At 41.0% G+C, this 23,282-nt stretch overlaps 3 gene segments (V, D, J or C); all 3 read right to left on the reverse strand.

Moving 5' to 3' along the window:
• Positions 1-204: 204 nt before the first annotated feature.
• On the reverse strand, positions 205-704 carry LOC127526591 (immunoglobulin heavy variable 3-74-like). The segment is given in 2 exon segments: positions 205-542; positions 622-704. Coding segments are annotated over 2 exon segments (384 nt in total).
• A 9,390-nt stretch (positions 705-10,094) lies between these two features.
• On the reverse strand, positions 10,095-10,579 carry LOC114645743 (immunoglobulin heavy variable 3-7-like). The segment is given in 2 exon segments: positions 10,095-10,407; positions 10,482-10,579. Coding segments are annotated over 2 exon segments (354 nt in total).
• Positions 10,580-16,329: 5,750 nt separating this feature from the next.
• Positions 16,330-18,439, reverse strand: LOC127526592 (immunoglobulin heavy variable 1-46-like). The segment is given in 3 exon segments: positions 16,330-16,338; positions 17,833-18,227; positions 18,331-18,439. Coding segments are annotated over 3 exon segments (447 nt in total).
• Between the last annotated feature and the right edge of the window lie 4,843 nt (positions 18,440-23,282).

Consider the following 23,282-nt stretch of genomic DNA (forward strand, 5'->3'; position numbering starts at 1 on the left):
TTTTTTGGAACAGATAAACTTGCAAGCTTTATTAGTTTTTTGTCCTATATTTCACCATACTTTAGAATTCATATTTGACATTACTTTTATTTTAAGCATGTACTGATTTTATAAGACATGTCTCAAACATGCTGTAATTGTATGTCTTTCATATTGAGCCCCCCCATCCATCAAAAGCAGAACTAGAAATGTGCTGTTTTTGTATTACAGGGAAGTGGTTTCCATCACAGTGACTTGCTGTGTGCAGTAATACACTGCAGAATCTTCTGTCTGAAGATTGTCCATTTGTAGAAAAAATGTACTGCTGGAAACATCCATTGAAGCAATAAAACGTCCCTTAATAATGGAGGAATAACTGTTCGAGCTACTTTCTTTATGATAGCTGGCCAGCCATTCCAGTCCTTTACCAGGAGGCTGTCGCATCCAAGCTTTCCAATTGTCTTGGATTACAAACCCAGAAATCTTGCAGGAGACCTTGATGCTTTGCCCTGTTTGAGCAAATACAGATTTGGTTTGGGTCATGGTAATGCTGCTCTGGCCATCTGTAAAATAAAAATAAGACATTAGTACATTTAAAAGAAACTAATTAAAATTATTAATGTTGATGAAAGCCTTATTTACCTGAAATAATAAAAATCATATACAATAAAGCTAGTGAAAAGTTCATTGTGAGAAGCTACCTAATTAGCTGACTTGGAAAAGACTGGTTCAATAAACTACAGCACACTGACTGGTGTTTTAACAACAATCAAAAGCTTTTGCATCATACAAATTAACAAACTGATTTCACATTTAAGCTTTCACACTGTGGTGTTATGTCAATGCTTTTGATTTATGATGTAGTTTAGAAACAAATATATGTTTTTAGAGGTTTACCAAATATGTTTTTTGTGATTGATTCTGATAAATTTTGATTTTTCCCTCAGATTTCAAGGTGGCATTCTGTCTGCCAGTTTTATGTTGGTAATTCAGATAAATTAGTCAGTGCTAAAGTTTACATTTTCAAATGGTTAAAACACTGAGAGCTACAGTATAACCACTCCTAAAGTAACACATCTTAAAAGGAAATTCTCCTTTTATCCATCCATTTTCTGGCCTCATGTCACTCTACTCTTGAACTTGCTTAACTCAATTTGATGCCAAAGCTGATTCTGGCAACACTGAGCACAAAGATGAGACTTTTGCAAAATACCTATGTCAAGCTGGTGTTGGATGTATCATTCACTACATTCTGTTCACTTTACCGAACAGTGTCATCAGTTGAGGGTATGACAGGAGTCAAGAGAAAATGTTGGGGAGGCAACCGGGCGACCACGTTTACTTAAACAATAAATGGACAGTATGTAGCAAGTGCATGATGGCGTGATAAAGTAACAAAAGCAAAAATGACCTGTTGGCTGGGGTAGTGCGGGTATCCGTTTGCCTAATTTTTGAGCTATAAACTCCAGTTTTATAAATTATATTGGTGCCAATGGCTTGTAGGTTTAGAATGAATCATCAATGTGTAGCAATATCAAAGCCTTTTAAATATTATTTACAATATTTTGTTCCATACTCTTCTTTTGTCTACTGTTCCAGCGTCCTATTCATAAAACTCTAACATCTTGGTTTGGCAGGATATCCCTATACATATGCTGGCTGTTACTTAGAATATTTTTCAAAGAAATTGTCTTCGAATTAATTTTTTTTTCTTTCTATAATTTTCTCAGACTTCTATAGGATAGAAGAAAGGTTTACCACTCTAAATATGGAGATCTCTTTATTCTCACATTTAGACTGGAGTCATATTTGCAAACTCAGTAGTCATGAGGTATTTGTTCAATTTGAAGTGCTTATTGGAATATATATACTGTGTATGTATATATATATATATATATATATATATATATATATATATATATATATATATATATATATATATATACACAGTATAGTATATATATCTGCGGTGAGTTGGCACCCTGCCCGGGATTGGTTCCTGCCTTGTGCCCTGTGTTGGCTGGGATTGGCTCCAGCAGACCCCCGTGACCCTGTGTTCGGATTCAGCGGGTTGGATAATGGATGGATGGATGGATGTATATATATATATATATATACAGTAGAGTCTCGCTTATCCGACATAAACAGGCCGGCAGAACGTCAAATAAGCAAAAATGTCGGATAATGGGAGGTGTTAAGAAAAAGCCTATTAAACGTCAAACTGTGTTATAATTTTACACATTACGAGCCTAATACAGTGGAACCTCAGTTCATGAACATCTCTGAACATGTACAAATCGGGTTATGACCATAAAGTTCGCCAAACTTTTGCCTCTGTGCATGACCACACACTCGGTATAGGAACAAGCCAGTTTCCCTGTCGGTTTGTGCGCGCCAATGATTTCCACACGTGTTCACTCTCTCCCTGTGCATTCCCTGTGCAGCGTTAGAGAGAGAGTGCGAGAGAGAGACACAGACAGACACATGCACACACACAAGAGAAAGAGAGACACACACGCGAGAGAAAGAGAGACACACGCACACGCGTGAGAGAGACACACGCACACACACACGCGACAGAGACACACACATGAGAGAGACGCACGCACACACACACGTGCGCCCGACAGAGAGACGCACACACACACACATGCGCGCGAGAGATAGACGCACGCATGCATGCACGCACACACACACGTGAGAGAGATGCACGCACGCGCACACACACACACACACACACACACGCACGCATGCGCGAGAGAGACGCATGCATGCACACACACACGCGCACGAAAAAGACGCACACACACGCGTGCGCAGGAGAGACACGCACGCCAGAGAGGGCCAGCCACATAATCCACTGTAATTATGTTTTACAACAAAACAACAGAAAAATTTAACTGAAAAAATGAACTTAGCAAGAAAAAATAGACTACGCTCACGCTTGCAGTTCTTGTTGCCGATTGATGCGATTTTTTAAAAAATTTTTTTTTTTTGCGGTGGGACGTCGGATAATACAGAATGTTGGATAAGCGAAGGTTGGATAACCGAGACTCTACTGTATATATATATATATATATATTGTCGCAGGTAGCTGGAGGGGCGACCTGGCTGGGACGTCACAGAGGACCGGAAGAGGGCTTGCGTCTTCCCCAGACCACGTGGAGGTGACTGCCCTGGTACCTATGGGGACCACGGGTACAGAGCTTTGAAGCTGAACCCTGTAGGGGCCCGTGGTCACTGCCAGGGGGCACCCCAATGTCTTTGGAGCCCTGGACCTCAGCACTTCCGCCACACCCGGAAGTGCTGGGGGGAAGAGAAGCGGGGACAGCCGGAGTGCTTCCGGGTGCACAGCCGGCACTTCTGCCACACTGGGGAATGCTGGTGGAAAATTGTCGGGAGGCACCTGGAGCACATCCGGGTGATTATAAAGGGGCTGCCTCCCTCCGTTCGTTGGCTTGAGTCGGGAGTGGAGAAGGACGGAGCACGGGAGGAGAGGCAAGGAGGCGGCCTGGAGAATAAGGCATTGGACTGTTGGCCTGGACTTTGGGGGTTTGTGGTGCACTGTAAATATGTATAATAAACGTTTTGTGGGTGACTTGAACGTGTCCGCCTGTCTATGTCTGGGCCGGCTACCGCAATATATATATATTGTGATACGCAGCCCGGAAACAGACAGACGGACACCGTATTCAAGTCCACCACACGTTTATTATTCATTATAAATCCAACAAAGTGCCCAACCCAGTGCACAAAGCACCAATCACCCCTTAAAGTCTTGGCCACACAACAATGCCTTTCACAGTCTCTTTGGTCCGCCTCCACTCCTCTCTAACACGCTTCGTCTTCTTCCTCCCGACTCTCGCCCTCACTGGAGGGAGGCGGCCCCTTTTATTTGCCCCGGATGGGCTCCAGGTGCATCCTCAGGACCTCCGTAGCCACACCCCTGTGTGGCGGAAGCTCCCAAGGAGAAGCCGGAAGTCCACCGGGTGCCCTCAAGTCTCTTCCCCCCAGCACTTCCCGGTGTGGCGGAAGTAATGAGGGCCAATGTTCCCAAGGCATCGGGGCGCCCCCTGGCGGTGACCACGGGCCCCTACAGGGTTGAGCTTCCAAGTCCCCAAAGCCACCAGGGAGGACGCCCTCTCGTGTCCTGGAGGAGGCACAAGCCCTCCTCCACTCGTCCTAGGCGTCCCGGCCGGGCATGAACGCCCGCCGGGCACCACAGTGCCCCATCGCCAGCGAAGACCCGTTGGTCCGAGCGACACACCCCGTTAGGGCGGCTCAACCCCGAAGTGGGTCCTACTCTCTGTCCAGGATCCCAAACGGCACCCTGGAACTCTCTTTTTCGGCACCTTCTCCGAGATCTCCTCGCCCCGCTGCTCAGTGCCGCTCGTGCCTTCGCAGCCTCCGCTGGTTGAGAGGCTGCCCCATCGCCAGCGAAGTGTCGTCCGGCCAGACGGTCCATCTGATGAGGGACAGCTTCCCACGAAGCAGGTCCTACTGCGTGTCCCGGGCCCCATCCTGCAACAGACAGAAACACAGGGGCAGAGCCGCTGCCTGGATACCCTTCTCTGTTGTCCCTTTGTGCCACGTACTGGCAGCGCTCCCCCCTTTTACAAGGACCCCGGAACTTGCCTGTTCGGAACCTTTTCCGCGGGTTGCATGTCCCTCTGGCTGACGGGACCGCCTGCTTTTCTCTCCCTTCCACTGGCTCTGGAGAGTGGCCCTTAACTGGACGTGCGCACCCAGCCGCACATCCTTTCCTGTTGGAGGAATCGGCACTCAGCCCTCGATCCCTCCTTTCCCTCTTGGATGCCCTGACGGTTTGAGTCTGCGCATGACAAACGTGCAGCCCCATTCCCGTCTGCGTCCATGCAGAGCGACGGGAGACTGCCGCGGGCTCGGGGCGTCGGGCGCTAGGACCCAGGGCACTTGTCAGCCCTGTCCGCCCTGTTCTCTCACTGTTACTCCCCTCACCACGCGCGCAGCCTGCCCCGCGGCATCCACTGTCGGAGACCTACCGACATGGACCCGATCACTGAAATCACAGTCCCCATCGGTAGGATCTCCCTTTTTATGTACGGGGGAGGTCTGGCTTACCGTTCCCGCAGCGTCCCTCCGGCTGAAGCCTCCAGCGCCGCGCCGATCCATCCATTGTCGCAGCGACGTCAGGGTCGCGGCCGCCTTCATCTCCAGCTCCTGCAATCGCCCTCGGAGGACGCGTAACACCTGAAATAACGACGCTGCGGGCTGGAGGCATTCCTCCAACTCACACAGCGCCGCGAGCAAAGACAGATTGCCAGTCAGCGGTTGCCTTACCTTTTTTTCAGGCAAATCTGCCGGCTGCTCTCTGGGGGTCCTTCCAACCGGCCCCGTCGGGTCCTTTCTCAGCCCGGGATTGACATTCCTTGTGCCCGCTTCCATCCAATCAGCGGCGGACACGTCAGACACACCGCCCAATCCCGAGCCAGTCTCTGGGAGCGGCTTCCGGTCCGCGGCCATTTTGGCTCCGTTTCCTCGTCTCCTGATGCAGCGACGTGCCTTCCTGGTTTCCAGCAGCGGCTGCTGCTTATCGAGCTGCAGCGGCTCCTCTCTCGTGGCACTGCTTACTGCCACCTCGGCGCCGTCGACAGCCTGAGGCATGGCTTCCCGTTGCCACTGACGCAGTCCCAGGTAGTCCCTGCCTGCAGCACAAAAGGTAAACTTGCCCCCACGGGGCCTATCGCCATTGGGCAGGGTACTCACCTCCTGGGACTCGCCTTCCTGTCTCGCCGTCCTCACCGCGCTGCCGAACCGGCCGTCGTCGGCGGCAGTGTGCCTGCTGGAGCCCGCTGCACTCCGGCAACGTCCTTGTTCTTCTCCCCGCACCAGGAGAACATGGCCATTTAAGGAGCCGGTAGCGAACCCTGAGGTGAATTGCTCACGCGGGGTTGTGCCTGCGTCGCTCCCGCGGCGCGTGTGGGGGTGCTGCTGCTGCGCCGGGCTGCTCACCGAATGTTTGTTAAATACAGGTCCACACCTTGTGCCAGGTGCAGCATCCTGCCGACTACGCCACTGTGACACGCAGCCCGGGAACAGACAGACGGACACCGTATTCAAGTCCACCACACGTTTATTATTCATTATAAATCCAATAAAGTGCCCAACCCAGTGCACAAAGCACCAATCACCCCTTAAAGTCTTGGCCACACAACAATGCCTTTCACAGTCTCTTTGGTCCGCCTCCACTCCTCTCTAACACGCTTCGTCTTCTTCCTCCCGACTCTCACCCTCACTGGAGGGAGGCGGCCCCTTTTATGTGCCCCGGATGGGCTCCAGGTGCATCCTCAGGACCTCCGTAGCCACACCCCTGTGTGGCGGAAGCTCCCAAGGAGAAGCCGGAAGTCCACCGGGTGCCCTCAAGTCTCTTCCCCCCAGCACTTTCCGGTATGGCGGAAGTACTGAGGGCCAATGTTCCCAAGGCATCGGGGCGCCCCCTGGCGGTGACCATGGGCCCCTACAGGGTTGAGTTCCTAAGCTCCGTACCCGTGGTCCCCAAAGCCACCAGGGAGGACGCCCTCTCGTGTCCTGGAGGAGGCTCAAGCCCTCCTCCACTCCTCCTAGGCGTCCCGGCCGGGCATGGACGCCTGCCGGGCACCACAATATATATATTGACATGCATGCGCGTTCGAGTATCTCCTTGCTGACTCATTCAAGGTAGATGGTAAACTACCGGGGTGAGAGGGGGTGTTGTTGCTTATTGTATTGTCTCCTTTTATCCTCGCAGCTCCCTGAAACCTCTCAATGAGGGAAACTAGCTACGCGCCTTCTGGTCCTCCTGTTATAAAAGGCCCGGCTGCCTCCATTAAGTTGTCTTTTGAGACCGGTTCCTGACTAGTCACAATTAAGGAAATTACTCCCAACTTCACCAAGGTTTAGATCAGCTTGTAAGGTGTCCTAACCTGCTAGGAGCTGTCAGTAAATGACATTCAGGCAGGTCTGTACGTACAAATGGTGGAATGGTTTGGAAACGCTGGACAACAATGAACTTGTAAACACATATTGATCTGACAGAGATGAAATAATATTGTAGAAAATCTTGAATGCCATATGTTCACTCCAAGTAGAGAAGAAGCCAGGTGCTGTCAACCAAAATGAAAGTGTTGGTAACAGTATATTTTTTGGCCACTTGAAAAATGCAGTTTTGCATTAGAGATGGTTTGGATATGTTATAATCAACCATTTCTTAACTTTTCAGGTAATTCACAGATTTATACATTTCCCCACCACCTCACATGAGGTAATGTCAAAGCAAGCTGCATTCATGCAAATCTCTCGTTTTCCTTTTCTTGTTGATGTGATGTGAAGGCACACACATAAAGATCTTTTGATTGAAGTCTGGATGATCATACATATGTGAATCGCAAGTGATTTCACAGTGTCAACACACAGGTGCATATGGATGTAAACTGTATTGTAACAAGCATCAAAATGGAAAAACTGATGGCACACACTAAATGACAGTTAAGCTCAATTACAGGCTTGTTTATTTAACAATGACTGATCCACAGCCGCACTTTCAGAAGAATCACCTCACTGTTATGGTCTGAGTAAACACCTCATAAAGCAACAGTTACTGAAACTAGCCACAGGTATTCTTCTGTTTCTGAAATTACTCAGCCAGTGTTCCCGATCTGCCAGAGTTGCATGTCTTGTCTCTATCTGTGACCCCCCCCTCCATATCTACTGCAAGGCTCTATTTATCCAATGCTGCCCCTGCCTTCTTAAACTTTCTCAGACTTATAAAGTAAAATATATATTTTCCAGAGGGTTAATGGAAAGCAGAGCTCAGTGTACCTGTGTAACATTTTGGTGTCAATCACCCATCCAGCCCCACCTATCTTCAGGGTAATATGCTGGCTACTGCAGTATTAGCACAATATCTTACTTTATTATGTTTTCTTTCTTCTTCTTCTACTACTTTGAATACTACTACTACTAATTATTATTATTTTTTTATTATTATTATAATCATATTATTATTATAATTGTGGTAAAGCTTTACTGAGCGTGATTTTTGTGGCTTAGAGTGCGGTAAAATTGAGACGTCATTCATTCTCAAACGTGAATGCCTACTCTTGGCTGGGAGTATGTGTATATCACTTCATAACTACTTCTTGTGTCCTAATTTGGGGTAGGATCATTTTTTATCCATGTCAGACTTTTACTGAAATTTCCAGGAGTAATTCTGAGATGCTTGATAAATATAGCCATGTCTCTTTTTTGAATTTTTACTAAAGTTTTTAAAAAGACCTTTGCTGGACTATGGATTTTCTTTCATTGCACCTTTAACACATGCAGGATCTCACCTTGCCAACTTGGTAGCTACGTGATTTTGGGAAGCTAAGAAAATCGCAGTAAAAATGGGTACCTGAAATTTTTAAACCGGTTAATTCATTTCAGTGCACAAAGAAGTCTTTTTTGTCATAAGTCAGTACCATATATGAAGCCCACCCTTTTATAAATTGCCCACTTTGAAGTTAAACAACAGTGGCTCATGCACATGCTCTCATGGAATGCCACAGTGTCCTTGGCAGTTTTTTTTGTCATCATATCTAACACACATCTACATATCTGCACAACATAACATCAACCACTGCAGTGTGATTAGGGTTACTGTCAAAAAAAAAACAAAATGAAGAGGGTGGTCTAAGAAATTGCTTGTCACCAAAGGGTAGGTGAGCTGGAGATTAACTATTGTAACCGCTATGCTCAGTTCTTGGGCACTAGATAATGGTATCAAGTGACCTGCTCGGTAAATAAAAACTAAAGTGGAGGAATTTGTCTTACAAAAGAACACAGGCATTCAGGCACCTGACCTTAAGACCTCTAATAAGAGGGATTTTAAAGAATACAGACAGAGGTGATATCAGTGATATCAGTGTAGTCAGAAGTCAGGTCAAGAATACAAGGGTCTGAGAACAAGCAACATATTTCTGGGTTGAGTGGCAGTCAGTCAGTGTCCAACCCCCTATATCCTAACACAGGGGACTGCTGGAGCCAATCCCAGCCAACACAGGACGCAAGGCAGGAACAAACCCTGGGCAGGGCAAACACCCACACACCAAACACACACCGGGGACAATTTAGGATCGCCGATGCACCTAACCTGCATGTCTTTGGACTGTGGGAGGAAACCGAAGCACTCGGAGGAAACCCACGCAGACATGGGGAGAACATGCAATCTCCATGCAGGGAGGACCCGGGAAGCGAACCCAGGTCTTCTTACTGCGAGACAGCAGCACTACCACTGCGCCACCATGCCACCTGAGTGACAGTAGATATATATTTTTTCTCTTATTATTCTTAATCTATCAGAACATGGTGGTTTTCAAAATCCTGTTGTCAAGCAACTTTGGAGGTAACAAACTGCTTGACTTGGGGATAAAAGCTTTTTATTTTAGTCATTTACAAACTATACTTGACAGCTGGAAAAGGAACTTTCTGTGAAATAAGTCTTATCTAATTCTTAAAAGCTTTCCTGAGTCTTTAAACATAAGATTATTCAACCAAGTCCCCCAAGGAGGGAAACACAGAATTTAAATCTGAATAGACTGCTGTTATAATGACCACATTTAAATAGGCTCTATTTCTCCCAATTTTAATGTAAAATTACTACTTATTTGCTGAACGTAACACTTAAAACATTAAAGTGACATATGCAACAATGTGAGCAACCCTCCAGATGACCCACTAATGTTACTTATTTAGGCCTTAGAACATAGTTGACTCATTGTTGTCTGACGAGATTGTGTTAAGTTCTTTTTATTTCAAAAATTATCAAAATATTTAATTTGTCTGGAGGTCTCCAAATTTATTTGTAGTTTACTTCATAAACTATTTTCATTTTTGATGTTGATTAAGTAAATTACATGCTTTATTACGTGTTATGCTAAATTTCAACTTATGTGAAAATTTATATTTGAAACCATTTCTATTTTAACATGTAATTGGTTTTATAAATTATGGCTAAAGCTTCCCGCTACTGGATCCCCTTTGTGGTTTGGCCCCTGTGCCTCTTCAATAGCAGAAATAGAAACATTCTGTTTTTGCCAGACAGGAAAACAGAGGCACACTGTGTCTCTCATGCACAATAATACACTGCAGAATCCTGTGTCTGAAGATTGTTCATTTGTAGAAAGAATGTGCTGCTGGAAATATCAATTGAAGCAATAAAATGCCCGTTGATAGCAGAGGAATAGTACTTTGAGTTACTCTCTTCATCATAGGTGGCCAGCCATTCTAGTTCTTTACCAGGAGGCTGTCTGATCCAAGCTTTCCACCAGTCTTGGATTACAAACCCAGAAATCTTGCAGGACAGCTTGACGCTCCCCCCTGGATGAGCAAATTCAGTGCTGGGCTGAGTCAAGGAAATGCTGGACTGAGCACCTTTGAAAGTGAAACAAGACATTAGTAAATGAAAAATAAATTGTTATTATTAATCTTGTTCATTAAAGTCTTACCTGAAATAATCAAGACCATAAACAATAAAACTAGTAAATAATTCATCATGTTAAGCTACTAAATTTGATTACTCAGAAATAAGACTGACTCAGTAAACCACTGCACAGTAAAGTTTGTTTTATCCAGAGTCAAAAGCTTTTGCATATGTTTTACATTATGCAAAATAACACATTCATCACATTTAAACTTTCACACTTTCAGTGCTTTCATTTTTGACATGGTTCAGAAAAAAATGTGTTTTGTAGAGAAATCTTAAATTTCTTTGACATAAAATGAACTGATTCTAAATCCACACTTGCAGATTTCAAGGTGCTAAACTGTCTGCAAATGAAATACAGGTGATTAAAATCAATAAAGCAATTTTAAAATGCACCATTTTATGAAATAATAAAAAAAACTGATAACGGTGGGCAGTGCTAATATAGCAAACCATAAATGAAAATATTGTATTCATCCATTTATTCTTGCCTCATCTCATCACACCTCATTTCTATCATAACAGTATTTATTCTCACAAAGCACCAAAGGTGATCCTGGCAGTGCGGAGCCTAAGGCAGTGACCCTTGTACAACAGCTATGTTGTTTATTTTGTTATGTTCACTTTCCTGCACGCTTTATCTAAAACAGTGGTTCTCAAACTTTTCTGTACCCTGCACCCCTAGAAAATGTTTGATTTATGTTTGCACCTCTTACAAAAGTAATACCACATTTCAAGATGAAGAATCACAAATGGAACCACATACAGTACTGCACGTAAACAAATTGAACTCAAAATAAAATAAAATAAGCTTTTTACTTAGTGCATAAAATATAAATTTAAATTGAGCAATTAACCTTTATAAATCTCAACAGTCTTGTAAATGTGTCCCCCGTAAAGCTTAGACACTTGATTGACGATCCAGGGGTCGGAGTATCCCACAAAGTATCAAGTGCCGTGAGGAAATGGTACACAATCAATGATTGGGTGGGTGGTTTGGGGTATTGGAGACCCCTGTGAAGCAATGGGTGCCAACACACCACTAAGCAATGACACAGTCAATGAGTTTTGTCTCCCAATAACACCTGCAATGCAATTCTAAATCAGAAGTACTGCACAGTTAAAATTGCTGCACTATTGCCAGGACCACCAACAAGATAGATGAGTCTAAGCAGCGGGTGTCGCGTCCAATTCAGTCCCCCTCATCATGGGCAAAAATGTCATTAAAACCTCAAAATCAGTGAAGTTTCACGATCAGGGTTTGCACAGAAATCAATACTACACTTCACCTTTCTCTGTGGATCATTGCAGAATCCAAATTTCATTCTCTAAAAGAAAGATTATTCACATCTCATCAAATTGTGCACTTTCTTGAAGTTCCATCTAATTGTGGTTGGATACTGCCTTTTTTACTCAAAACGCTAAAAAGCCTGTAGTGGATCACCTTCTGTGGCATGTTTGAATGCATCAATTTGAATTCAGCTGTATTTATAGTTTTCAGTTTTGTTTTTAATTCTCTTAATGTCTAAGATGCTCACCATATTAGGCTATAATTAACTATAGGTACACCTGATTTGAAACTAAACAGTATATTCTGTGTTGTGAAAATAATGAAACTACTTAAATAAAGTTTACCATGTTCTACTTAAGTTTTTTTTTACATCTCCTTCATTTGCAATAAGATGAAAGATCAACTGAAAACCTAAATTATCTATGTTGCTTACACAGCATCAACCTTTCATTTAGCTTGTTCTTATAAGAATATACACCTGACCAAGACAGAAGTGCTGTATCTTATTGTAGCTCACCTAAAACAAAATGAAAATGAAAATGAAAAACAAAATGAAATAGACACGATCAGAATCTTGCTACAAATAATTTCACAAATGTCCTGCATCTGCACTGCAGCCACTTGTAACAGAGATAAGAGAAGGCAGAATGAGCAAAGAACAAAAGTACATACATCAGCATCATGCACAAAATGTAAAATTCATGCCATGCATCTGATATCTATCAATTCAACATTGATCAGCTACATAAACAGCAGTAAGAAAATAGATTTTTTTCAAAGAAACAACCAGAATAGACAAAAACAAAGCATACAACATAATTTACCTAGTTGTTCAAAAAGCATTTGATTCTGTCTCACACCAATGATTAACTCTGAAAAAAGAAGTTGTAGGCATCAGAGATAACCTACAAGGATCTCTAGTTGGTTAACCAGCAGGAGATAAAGAGTACAGATAATAGCAAAATGCTCCACATGGAGCAAGGTCATCAGTGGAGTCCCTCAGGTGTCTGTCCTTGGCCTGTTAACATTTTCTGAATTATATTAATGACATTGATTCTAGGTATAGTTAGTAAACTTGTGAAATAAGCAGATGACACTAAAATTGGAGGGATGGCAGCAAAAAGAACTGGACAACCTTCAGAACTAGGCAAGCAATTGGAAAGTGCAGTTTAACATAGAAAGGTGAAAAGTACATGTGGGCAAAAGAAACATCAATTATAAATACAAGATGAGAGACACTGTCGTTCAGGATGCAACTTCTGAAAATGATTCAGGGATTGATGTTGATGCAATTCTTTCATCAAATGAGCAATATACAGAAGCAATTCAAAAGGCAAATAAAATGTTAGAATATATAGGAAAAACTGTTAAGGGACATTATTCTCAAACTATACACAGTAATGCACTAGTAAGACCACATCTGGAGTATTGTGTGCAGTTCTGATCACCTTGGTACAAGAAGGACAGAGGAGAGCAACCAAGTGCATCCCAAGGACATGTCTTACTCTGACAGACTCAGAGAATTAAATTTGTTTGGTCTCAAGCAGAGGAGACTGTGTGGGAACCTAATCCATGTATTTAAATTCCTCAAAGGCATTGATAAAGTAGATCCAGTAACATTCTTTTGGCTTAAGGGTGAATCATGCACTAGAGGATATCAGTGGAAATTTAAGGGGAAGTGTAATTAAAATTGAAGCCAGGATGCACTTCTTCAAAAAAAGAGTTGTTAGAGTGGGACTTTGGAACAAACTACCGAGACTTGTAGTTGAAGCATCAACTGTGACCACCTTTATGAAAAATCTGAATGAGATATTGGGACAGTTTAGGTATTAGCTAAACAAACAGGCTTGACGGAATGAATGGTCTCCTCTCATTAGTCAAATTTCTTATGATCTTATGAAACAGGACCACCTTCTATTACATCCAGGGACTGTACACTGCCTTATAAAAATGTTAGATTCCCACAGTTCCTGGGTGTTCATCTTTGACATGCTAGGTAATGGTGAGTTTTTTGGCCTCATGTTCTGTTTTTGTCTTTACCTTTGGATTGTGTATTTTGCTTTGGATTGCCTGTTTGTTTAGACTACTCCTTTAGGTCTTTGTTCTCTGTAAACTTTTTAGTTTATACATACTCTTCTTAACCTCTACGGTAATAGCCTGGATTTTTGATGAGATTTCCCCACCCCCTTGTAGGCAGTTTTGTAATTCATTTTATGACTTGCATGCTTTGAACTACATTTGAGAACTTTTCAAAGAACCAGTAGTGTGGAACCCAATCATGAAGTTTGACTTGATCAGTTTAAATTCCCTGCTTATCAACAAAGGTTTCCCTAAAGTAGTTGACTTTATTGATTAGGTCAGTATCCAGTGGAAGTTCATTCACGTGAAACTGTATCACATGAGCTCAGGATTAGGTCTGTCCGCTTTGAGGGATCAATTGTTAACAATTTAAAAGACTCTTTAATACAATTGGATGTGGGTCTCCTATGTGAGGATTTTTTCCTCTGGAGATTTAATAAAAGAGTTAGAACCTCATGAATGTGACATTATAATTAAACCAAACATAAAAGTTTTTGCAGTCTTAAAAACACAATTTTAAAAATCCAAGATTTAACAAAGAAAGACTTGTATGATTGGAGTCACATTTCATGCATTTGAAGGAAGTGCCCAATACCCTCTGGAGGAACACTCTGGAGGAACAACTTTAGCTTGGCCATGTGACCTTTAGGATTGTGAGAAGCATTTCGCTGGGGCTGGTACTGCAGTCGGAGTCATACCAGGATCTTTACCCAGCTATATAATGGAAGTACAGGGGAGGACAATTTGTTCTGGGCATTGTCTTCCCCAGCACACCAGATGGCAGCCCTCCTTCATTACGGCACCACTACAGATTCCCATAGGGCACATTGGCAACTGTAGTTCTTTAGCACAGCCTGGTTGGGCTCCATGGGTACTGCCAGGGGAGTGCTAAAGGGACTACTTTGTTGGGCTCCAACCTCACTCTGAAATGCTTCTGAGCCACAGTTTTGGGACACCAGAAGTGTTCCTGGGTGATAGATAAAAGGAGCTGCCAGCCTCAAAACAGAGCCAGAGTCAGAAAGAGAAGAACAAAGCTTGCTGGAGAAGTGGAGGATAGTCAAGAGAGTTGCTGTGTGTTTAGAAGTTTAGTGTGCTGGTGGTGTGGGAAATGTTTCTTTGTAAAGAGTTTCACAAGATTAAACCTTTATTCATTGGTGAACTTGTGTCCGAGCCTGTTGTGTCAAGAGTGTTGGGAGTATGGGGAGCTGCAGTGACCCCTGGTGACCACAGTGTCCAGGGGGCATTGTAGTCTCCTGACCTTTCTTCCTGAATTCAGTTTCTCCCCATTAGCTGATCAGACATTCCAGGCATAGTTGCTTGATTACTTGTCTGCTCCCTAGTGTCATGAGCAAAAATGAAATACTTCCATCACACTTCTCTCATTATTACTGCCCATGTCTGCTACCTCTCTATTGAGCAGTTCATTCATACCAGTAATATCAATCTGCACTAGGGGCACTGATATGTGTAGGACCATTAGTGCTCTCTCATCTCAGGATATTTACAAAGAACATATGATGTTTAGATTCTGTTAGTAACTACAGTCCCTCAGCAAGCTGCTTGCTTGGGATCTGGACTTTGACAAGCTGATATCTATACTGAAGTACACATTACTTGCTGAATATCAATATGATACCTTTTTGATAGCTGAAGGGAGGTTCATCTGAATGCAAGTTTAATTTTGTACGTATTGTTGATGCTGGTTGGTTATTAGAGGCCATTCATTGCCTTTGGATGATTGTTTCCTGCTACTGACATTATTTAACATTATTGCCAAAGTATGAATTGCTGTCTCTCCTCTGTAGACAACAAGAAAGTAATCACCTAAAAAGTATCACACTGTACACACTTACATTGTTTCACTGTTAGTGATGAAAAAAAATAATAGAACAAAAATGAAAAAATTGTTGTTGCAATAGTTATTTCAGTTATGTAAAAAATTATTTAAATTAATTTGTAATAGAAACAAAATTTTTCACACAACTTGGAATACAAAGTACACAGCCTTCACCAATCTAACATTTAGAAAGGAGAACACGTGAGATGGCACCTTGTTGATGGAGCCAACCGAAAGTGAAGAGCACAATGCGGGCATGCAGCTCACTCAGTGCTTTCACAGACATAGCAGACTCGACAATGTATGAAAATTGTTGCGCAACATAAAGATGGTGACACAGATACAAGATTGCACCATTGCTGAAGCTAGTAGGACCGATAGAATGTGGAACTTAGATGTAACAATCTGCCATTTGATTAAAAGGAAAATCATATGATTTAAGTGCAGTACTGGTAAGACATCAGACAAACAAGATAAAGAATTGGGGCAGCATCATGGTAAACCCATATAATTGGGGGAAAAAATACACTGTAAATGTGCAGAGATCTTCTCAGACTGAGTTCTCAAAATGAACTGAATTAAGGACTGAGGACTTCCAGCAGAAAGAGGTGGTTCCAGGTGGACAAACACCAGAAGTGGTGTCAGTGGTGGTAAAGCCATCAATCATCTGGTCTGCAAAGGGAGAAAGAGAAGAGACATTATCACACAGCGCCAATCCTTTGAGCTACAATGTGTTACAATTTCTACAGCCCTTAAGCTGTCCCTTATGAACACACACGTAACAACAGCTATACTAAAATAATTGGACACGTACTGAATGAAACACACAAAATGGTTCAACTGCAGATGCATCATCAAATCATATGATTTTTCTTTCCTAAATGGTGTCTCAAAACACACTGACAGCTTTGCCTCTGTGTAAGACACTGGCACACTTTGCCATGTATCATAAGCCAGGGCATAACATGGCTGCTGATGACAAGTTATTCCTGATAAAACATGGCTGCTGTTGCTTAACTCAAGCAAAGATACATTTCCTTGAAAATCAATACCTAATGGTTCTTTTTTCCAAGTAACATGTACTGTAGGATGCTGTAAAACTGTCACTGTAAAGAAGGCTCCTCTTTAGCACTTCAACGTTCATCAGAGGGTGGTTGCCAACAATTGGGTCTAGATCTGATCTTGCCAATAAAAAAACTAAAATATGGGTTTAAGTAAATTTTTCTCTTTTTTCTTTTTATATAAATATAAACAGTAGGTGTGTGATTGATTTACATTTAGCTGAAGTTACTTGGTATAAATTTGTATTTAATCAAAGTTAATTTAGTAAATGAGGTTGACCATAAGCATTTAACTTTGATGGCAAATGTCAAAGTACAGCATAGGTCAGATTTATTCTTTGTAGGGTAGAAATAAACTAAAGAAAAGAGTTAACTAAAGTGTAAAAGCAGCTGAGCCAAATGTTTTCTTGAATTCAGTTCAGTTTATTTGGTGGGGAATGACTTTTCATACATGGGCACTGCATGTTTTATAACCATCCATCCATCCATCCATTCTCCAACCCGTTGAATCCGAACACAGGGTCACGGGGGTCTGCTGGAGTCAATCCCAGCCAACACAGGGCACAAGGCAGGAACCAATCCCGGGCAGGGTTCCAACTCACCGCAGATATATATATACACACACACACATACACAGTATATATATTCCAATAAGCACTTCAAATTGAACAAATACCTGATGACTACTGAGTTTGCAAATATGACTCCAGTCTAAATGTGAGAATAAAGAGATCTCCATATTTAGAGTGGTAAACCTTTCTTCTATCCTATAAAAAAAAAAAAATGTAGGCATCAATATTTTTTTTTCTCTCAGACGGTTTTATATACACAGTAACATGTCACAAAAGCAGCTGATCAAATTTACTGAGAAAAATATGAAATAATAAAAAAAATCAATTTGGAGGAATTTTATTTTGCAGTTCTACACAAATTAGGAGTAACAACAAAGGTTAGAGCAGAGTGAAATCACATCCTACTATGAGACTAGAAGAGCTTGTGAACAATGCAGTAGAAGCTCATACTTATTTTAATTAATTTTGCAAATTTATGTTCTAAATGCAAAATACCAGTTTGTATTTTTCCTCAGAAAATATGTAGCAGTTACTTGTGGTTTCAATATTTGTAATTGCTGTTTAAAGGAATAAGGAAGTACTGCATCTATTTTTGCATTAACATTTGTATTCCATGTAGCACTGTGTGTTATTGCACAGTAATATGTGGCAGAGTCTTCTGATTTTAAATTAGTCAGCTGCAGAGAAGATCGGCTGTTGGAGGTGTCCCTTGTCAGAGTGAGGCGTCCTTTCACACTGCTAGCATAGCTGCTGCTATCACCATCGTAGCCCAACCATTCCATTCCTTTTCCTGGTGCTTGACGGATCCAGTTTATGCTATAAGATGAAAACGTATAACCAGAACCTGTGCATGTAATGCTGACAGATCCTCCAGGGTTCTTCTGTTCTGCTGTGGACGACTGTGTTAACAAGGGACTGGAAAAAATACCTGGAAAAGAAAATGTTAATAGTGTAAGCATGTAGTAATATGATCTAAATATGCATTTCATGTTATATGTTAGTGGCTCTGAAAAAAAAAAATAGAGGCTTACCCTCCCAGTAGCATATTAAGCATAAAAATGCAAGAACATTCATGTCTAAGGCTTAGATGTTTTACTTTTCCACATTGCTAATATTTCTTTTTTGTCAATATAAAGTAAGCACAATAGTGGTATTTGCATATATTTAAATATAATTTAAAACATTTGTGTAATTTGCATATCCCACTCTATAGGAATTTTTCCAATTTCAGAGCTACTTAGGTTAGTTTGCTGATAGTTCACGCTGTTAATGTTAAGAAACATCAATATGAAATGTTTTTCCAAAAATCATAATATACAGTATGTATATACTATATTTAATACATTTACTTTTTTAATGAAGGATTTTATAACCAAAATTTTAAATATTATTGAATTAAAAATGACAAAGTATTGCTTAAGAGAGTAGACTGCACAGCTTCAAGGTCCTAGGGTTCATATCTTGGCTATACCACCTTCTACGTGAAGCTTGCATATTCTCCCTGTCTTTTGTTTTTTCTCATTTATAGTATGGACATGTAGGTAAAGTCGACTAGGAACTGTAAACAGATCAAGACTGAATGAGCCTGTGTGCCTGAGTTTGCCTTGATGTTTAGAATTGGATTTTGCCTTATAGAACAGTGTAATTCTGCATTATTAGAAGAAGATGATATGTAAAATGAAATAATGAATGACATACGAAGTGTGAACACTTAAATAACATGCTCTTACTTACCTAAAACTCTTTCTTACGTGAGTTTAATGGGAATCATGTATAATACTGACCTATCACTGAAAAGAAATACATGCACACGTACTGTATGTAGTGCCTGAAATAGTGATGAAAAACTATTTTGGTTAAAGGATAGTAACTGTCTGGTGCAGAGACTATTGGACCACCAGAAATGTTAAACTGCACAATAACTCACATGGTGGCACAGTGGTTATCACTTCTGCTTCACATCTTCACATCTGCGCAGAGTTTGCTTGATATTTGTTTGCTTTTGTGAGTTTTTCTTCAAGTATCGATGTATTTTGAATGGACAACTCTAAATCCACACTTTGTGAGCGAGCTTTGTAATGGATTTGTTTCTGCTTTGTGCCCAGTGTCACTTCAGTATACACTTATGAAACTTTACAATCCAGAGCTGGACAAGCGGGTTAGAACATAGATAGATGTTAACCCCCACATAACGTGGCAGAAGTCAATCCCAGTATTGCTAAGAACATGAGCTTTGTAAACCTTGCTATCTTAATGCAATGCCAAACCATATAGTTATTAGTGAATGTATTACTAATATTAAATATGCAAATATGAGATTAAGCAAACAGCGCAGCTGTTTTCTCAGCTTTCATTAGCCAGTTTGACTGGATGGAGTATAATTGTTGTAATAAATGATGGAATATTGTTCTACTAAACATTGAACAATAAAGTTAAAAAGTAAGGTTCTCTAAAAGTGTACTCACACTAGGCACATTTTTTCTGTACTGTGCCTGAGCGCAGTTGTCCCACCCTTCCTCCTCCCTGCTGGCCTTCACCACGCTGTTTAACGTTATGGGCCCGGGCACGCTTTCCTCATGACCACACAACTTTGTGTAAGGTGAAAACAAGATCCAAACATGTAGTGACAACATGCATGTCAAAATGATTTTACTTATTTTGTGTGTTTTTTGGAGTCATGTAGGGCAGGATAACACTCTACCCTCTCACAGATTTATTGAATGTGCAGCATAGCATTTCACTGTTAATCGTGCTGCATGTACTGCAAGATTTTTACAGAGACAAATGATGTTAAGGGAGGAATTTGCAGCTTTTCTTGCCAACTACAATTCATGTTCATCTGTAAGGTGAGAATACAAACCTGTTTTTAACTCAAATGGTATTGAATGAAATGAGAATTGCACTATCTGACTTGTTGCATCATTGACATCATGTCTGTTTTCCATGCTCGGGCACGTTTAGCGATCACACTCTTCCTGAATCCTACTGAACCGTGCCCAGGCGGAACTCTTCCAAGTGGGCCTAGGCACGGTACGGCTGGCAATCACACTAGTCAAACAAACTTGACTTCGGAGGCTTACATGTGCACAAACGTGCTCAGGCACTGAACAAGTTGCTAGTGTGAGTACACCCTAAGGCTCAATGGTTTGCAGGGGATAAACAGGAGACATCTTGGAATGAGCATTTATTTGCATACTGAAACTGGTGAACCTGTGTAAGTGAATCATATTATCAGGCATAATACATTTTCAGCAAATACTTTATGTCAGATTGCAAATGAAAAGATATAAAGTTGTTTGTGAAGAAGATGATAATAGAGATTTGATAACAGTAATTAGATCTTATTTATACCCTGCTGAAACAGGAAATCAAAACCAATTTCTGGACCAGCAAGAAAGCCATCAGTGGCAAACTGATAACATTTTTCACAAGATCTTTGCAATGACGGAAATGCGGTATCTGACAAGTGGAATCCATCAATTCTGGACAATTCCTGTTAGGCAGTGAAACAAGAAGCATCAGACCCTGATGAAACTCACCACTAAAACATTTGTAGCTCAATTGAAAATGCAATGTGTCAGCATCATTAAGCGATAAAACACACTAAATTCAATAAAAATTAATGTTCTGTTTCTTAATATTCCTACATGATACCATAAATCTGATATTATATTTTTGTGCAGCTTGTCTATCATAATCACCTTTTCTTTGTTTGCAAAACTTTGTCCAGTGTTACTTAAAGTCTGTGTTTTTTCTTTTATTTAGTTTCTGCTTAATCATACTTACATCAGGCTTACTGTGAGTTTTTCATACACCTTTTGTACAATTCTTTTTTTATTTTGTTGTTTAGCATGTGGAAAAAAATACAATGGTTTTCCCATGGTTCCCATGTCTGTGTGGACTTTTTCAGGGTTCTTCAGTCTTCCTCTTACAACCCACAAGTACATTTTAGTAAACACGTGAGCTTTTTGTTTCACATGTTCTCTTATGGAGAAACATAGGGGTTAGTTTAAGGGTATGACACACAAATTATTAACTCCTATGTTTCCAACTTTAGAATGGGGGAATGCCTACCAAAAAAAATTTGATGCCACTTCCTGGAGAATGCCAATGAGCCCATATATATGACATAGCCATTTAAGCCAGAACTTTACCTGAAGTCATCATTTAGTCTGGAAACAGCCATGCAAGGTGTCACTTTCAGCCCTGGTAGAAAATCATCTGATTTGCTTGTCTGTGATGTTTTATAGCTTTATTTCCATTTCTTTCTTTCCAAACATAAAATGGGTCATCCTCCAGGACCCAAACACTTTATCAACTCTCATTTTTTCTAGTGTTGCATAGCATTTTTTCATTACTATGACTTTTCAGGCTGCAGCAAGTGGTGTCTGAATCCTTTTGTTCTTATTATTGGCCCACCAGTTTCACAAGCTGATAGGCACAGTGAACATAAAAAAATATGTTCTTGGCACACAACAGATATTCTTTACATATATTTCTGCTTAGGTTAGCATACATTTTCAAAAAAATTAATAAACTTCCTGGAATGAACTGACAAAAACTGGTATGGTTTTTATTAGTGAAAAGCAAAACCAAACATTTCAATCAGCCAGGCATATAAAATAATAAATGAAGTAAAAGCAAATATTTTTCTGTAGAAATTGATTATAAAAATTGCAGACATACTTACAAATTTCATGGAATATGTAAGTAAAGTGCAAGCAGCATGAGAAACTGATTATAAAACTATCCATAGTTTGTTGATGCTCCAATTATTTCAGTTAGCTAAAAAAGCATATATAAACTTGATTAAATTTCATTGGAATATTTTTTCCCACTTGGCATGCAAAGTACACCTCCAGCATCAAATTGATATGTTGAAATGGGAAAGTGCAAGTTAAGCGGCACACAGGCAGACCCAACCATGTATGCAAATCTGAGAATAAGTAGTGTACTTTCTTTGTGGAACTAGAAGGTTCAATGTAACGTGATACTTGGCCATGAATTAAGTGCCTTTAAAAAAAACAAATATGATTTCAGCAGAGTCTATATTGAAATGTTGGCACGTGTACTTAATCACATTCACACACTTACACATATTGTATGTTGCTACCCATATGTAAATTGTTGTCTTACTATCCTTGCCTTTAGACAACTATACAATAACCACAGAAAAAATGCCACACTTTACTCTTATTTTTTCAGTTCATTAAATGTAATAAAAGAAAGATAATATAATCTGAAAATTATCAGTTGTTTCAGTTAACTAAAAAATATATATAAACTCACCTGAAATGGCTTTGTAATATTGTGGAATGCAAACTTCATAGCCAGCATCAATTTGAGATGGGGAAAGGAGAAAGCGTGATGAGGCACACTGAGGACTGAGTGAGCTGCAAGTAAAAAGCACAGAGCTGGAAGGAAGTCTCACTCGCAATGTTTCTATGAATACAGCAGAGCCAGTGATGTATGCTAACATGAGAATAAACAGTGAGCTTTCTTTGTGAATATTAGAAGAACTGATGTAATGTACTACTTGGCCATGAATGAGGTCCCTTTTAGTATGTGTAATTCGAATGCAGCTATTTTGAAATGCACATACTGATTCACATACTGTACATGCATGATTTTATAGCAGATGCGTACACAAAGAAAGCTCACTGCATATTCTTTCTTTTGCATACATTGTTGGGTATGCAGTGTTTTTACGCAACTTGGAATACAAAGTATAGAGCCAACATCAATTTGAAATGCGCTGTGCTCTTCAACGTTATGCAGTTTACACAATGGTCCATCTCAGGCATTCTCATTTCCCATGTCAAAATGGTGCTGGCTCTGTACTTCATATATTAATAGCTCTGCTGCTCTCAGAATCTTGCATACATTGATCCTGACTGTGTACTTTGTATTCAAAGTTGTGTGAAAACATCACAAACAAGGTGGCACATTGTGGATGGAACAAGTTGTACATAAGGAGCACAGC

The sequence above is a fragment of the Erpetoichthys calabaricus genome, chromosome 2 (genome assembly GCF_900747795.2).
Source record: "Erpetoichthys calabaricus chromosome 2, fErpCal1.3, whole genome shotgun sequence".
Lineage (NCBI taxonomy): Eukaryota > Metazoa > Chordata > Cladistia > Polypteriformes > Polypteridae > Erpetoichthys > Erpetoichthys calabaricus.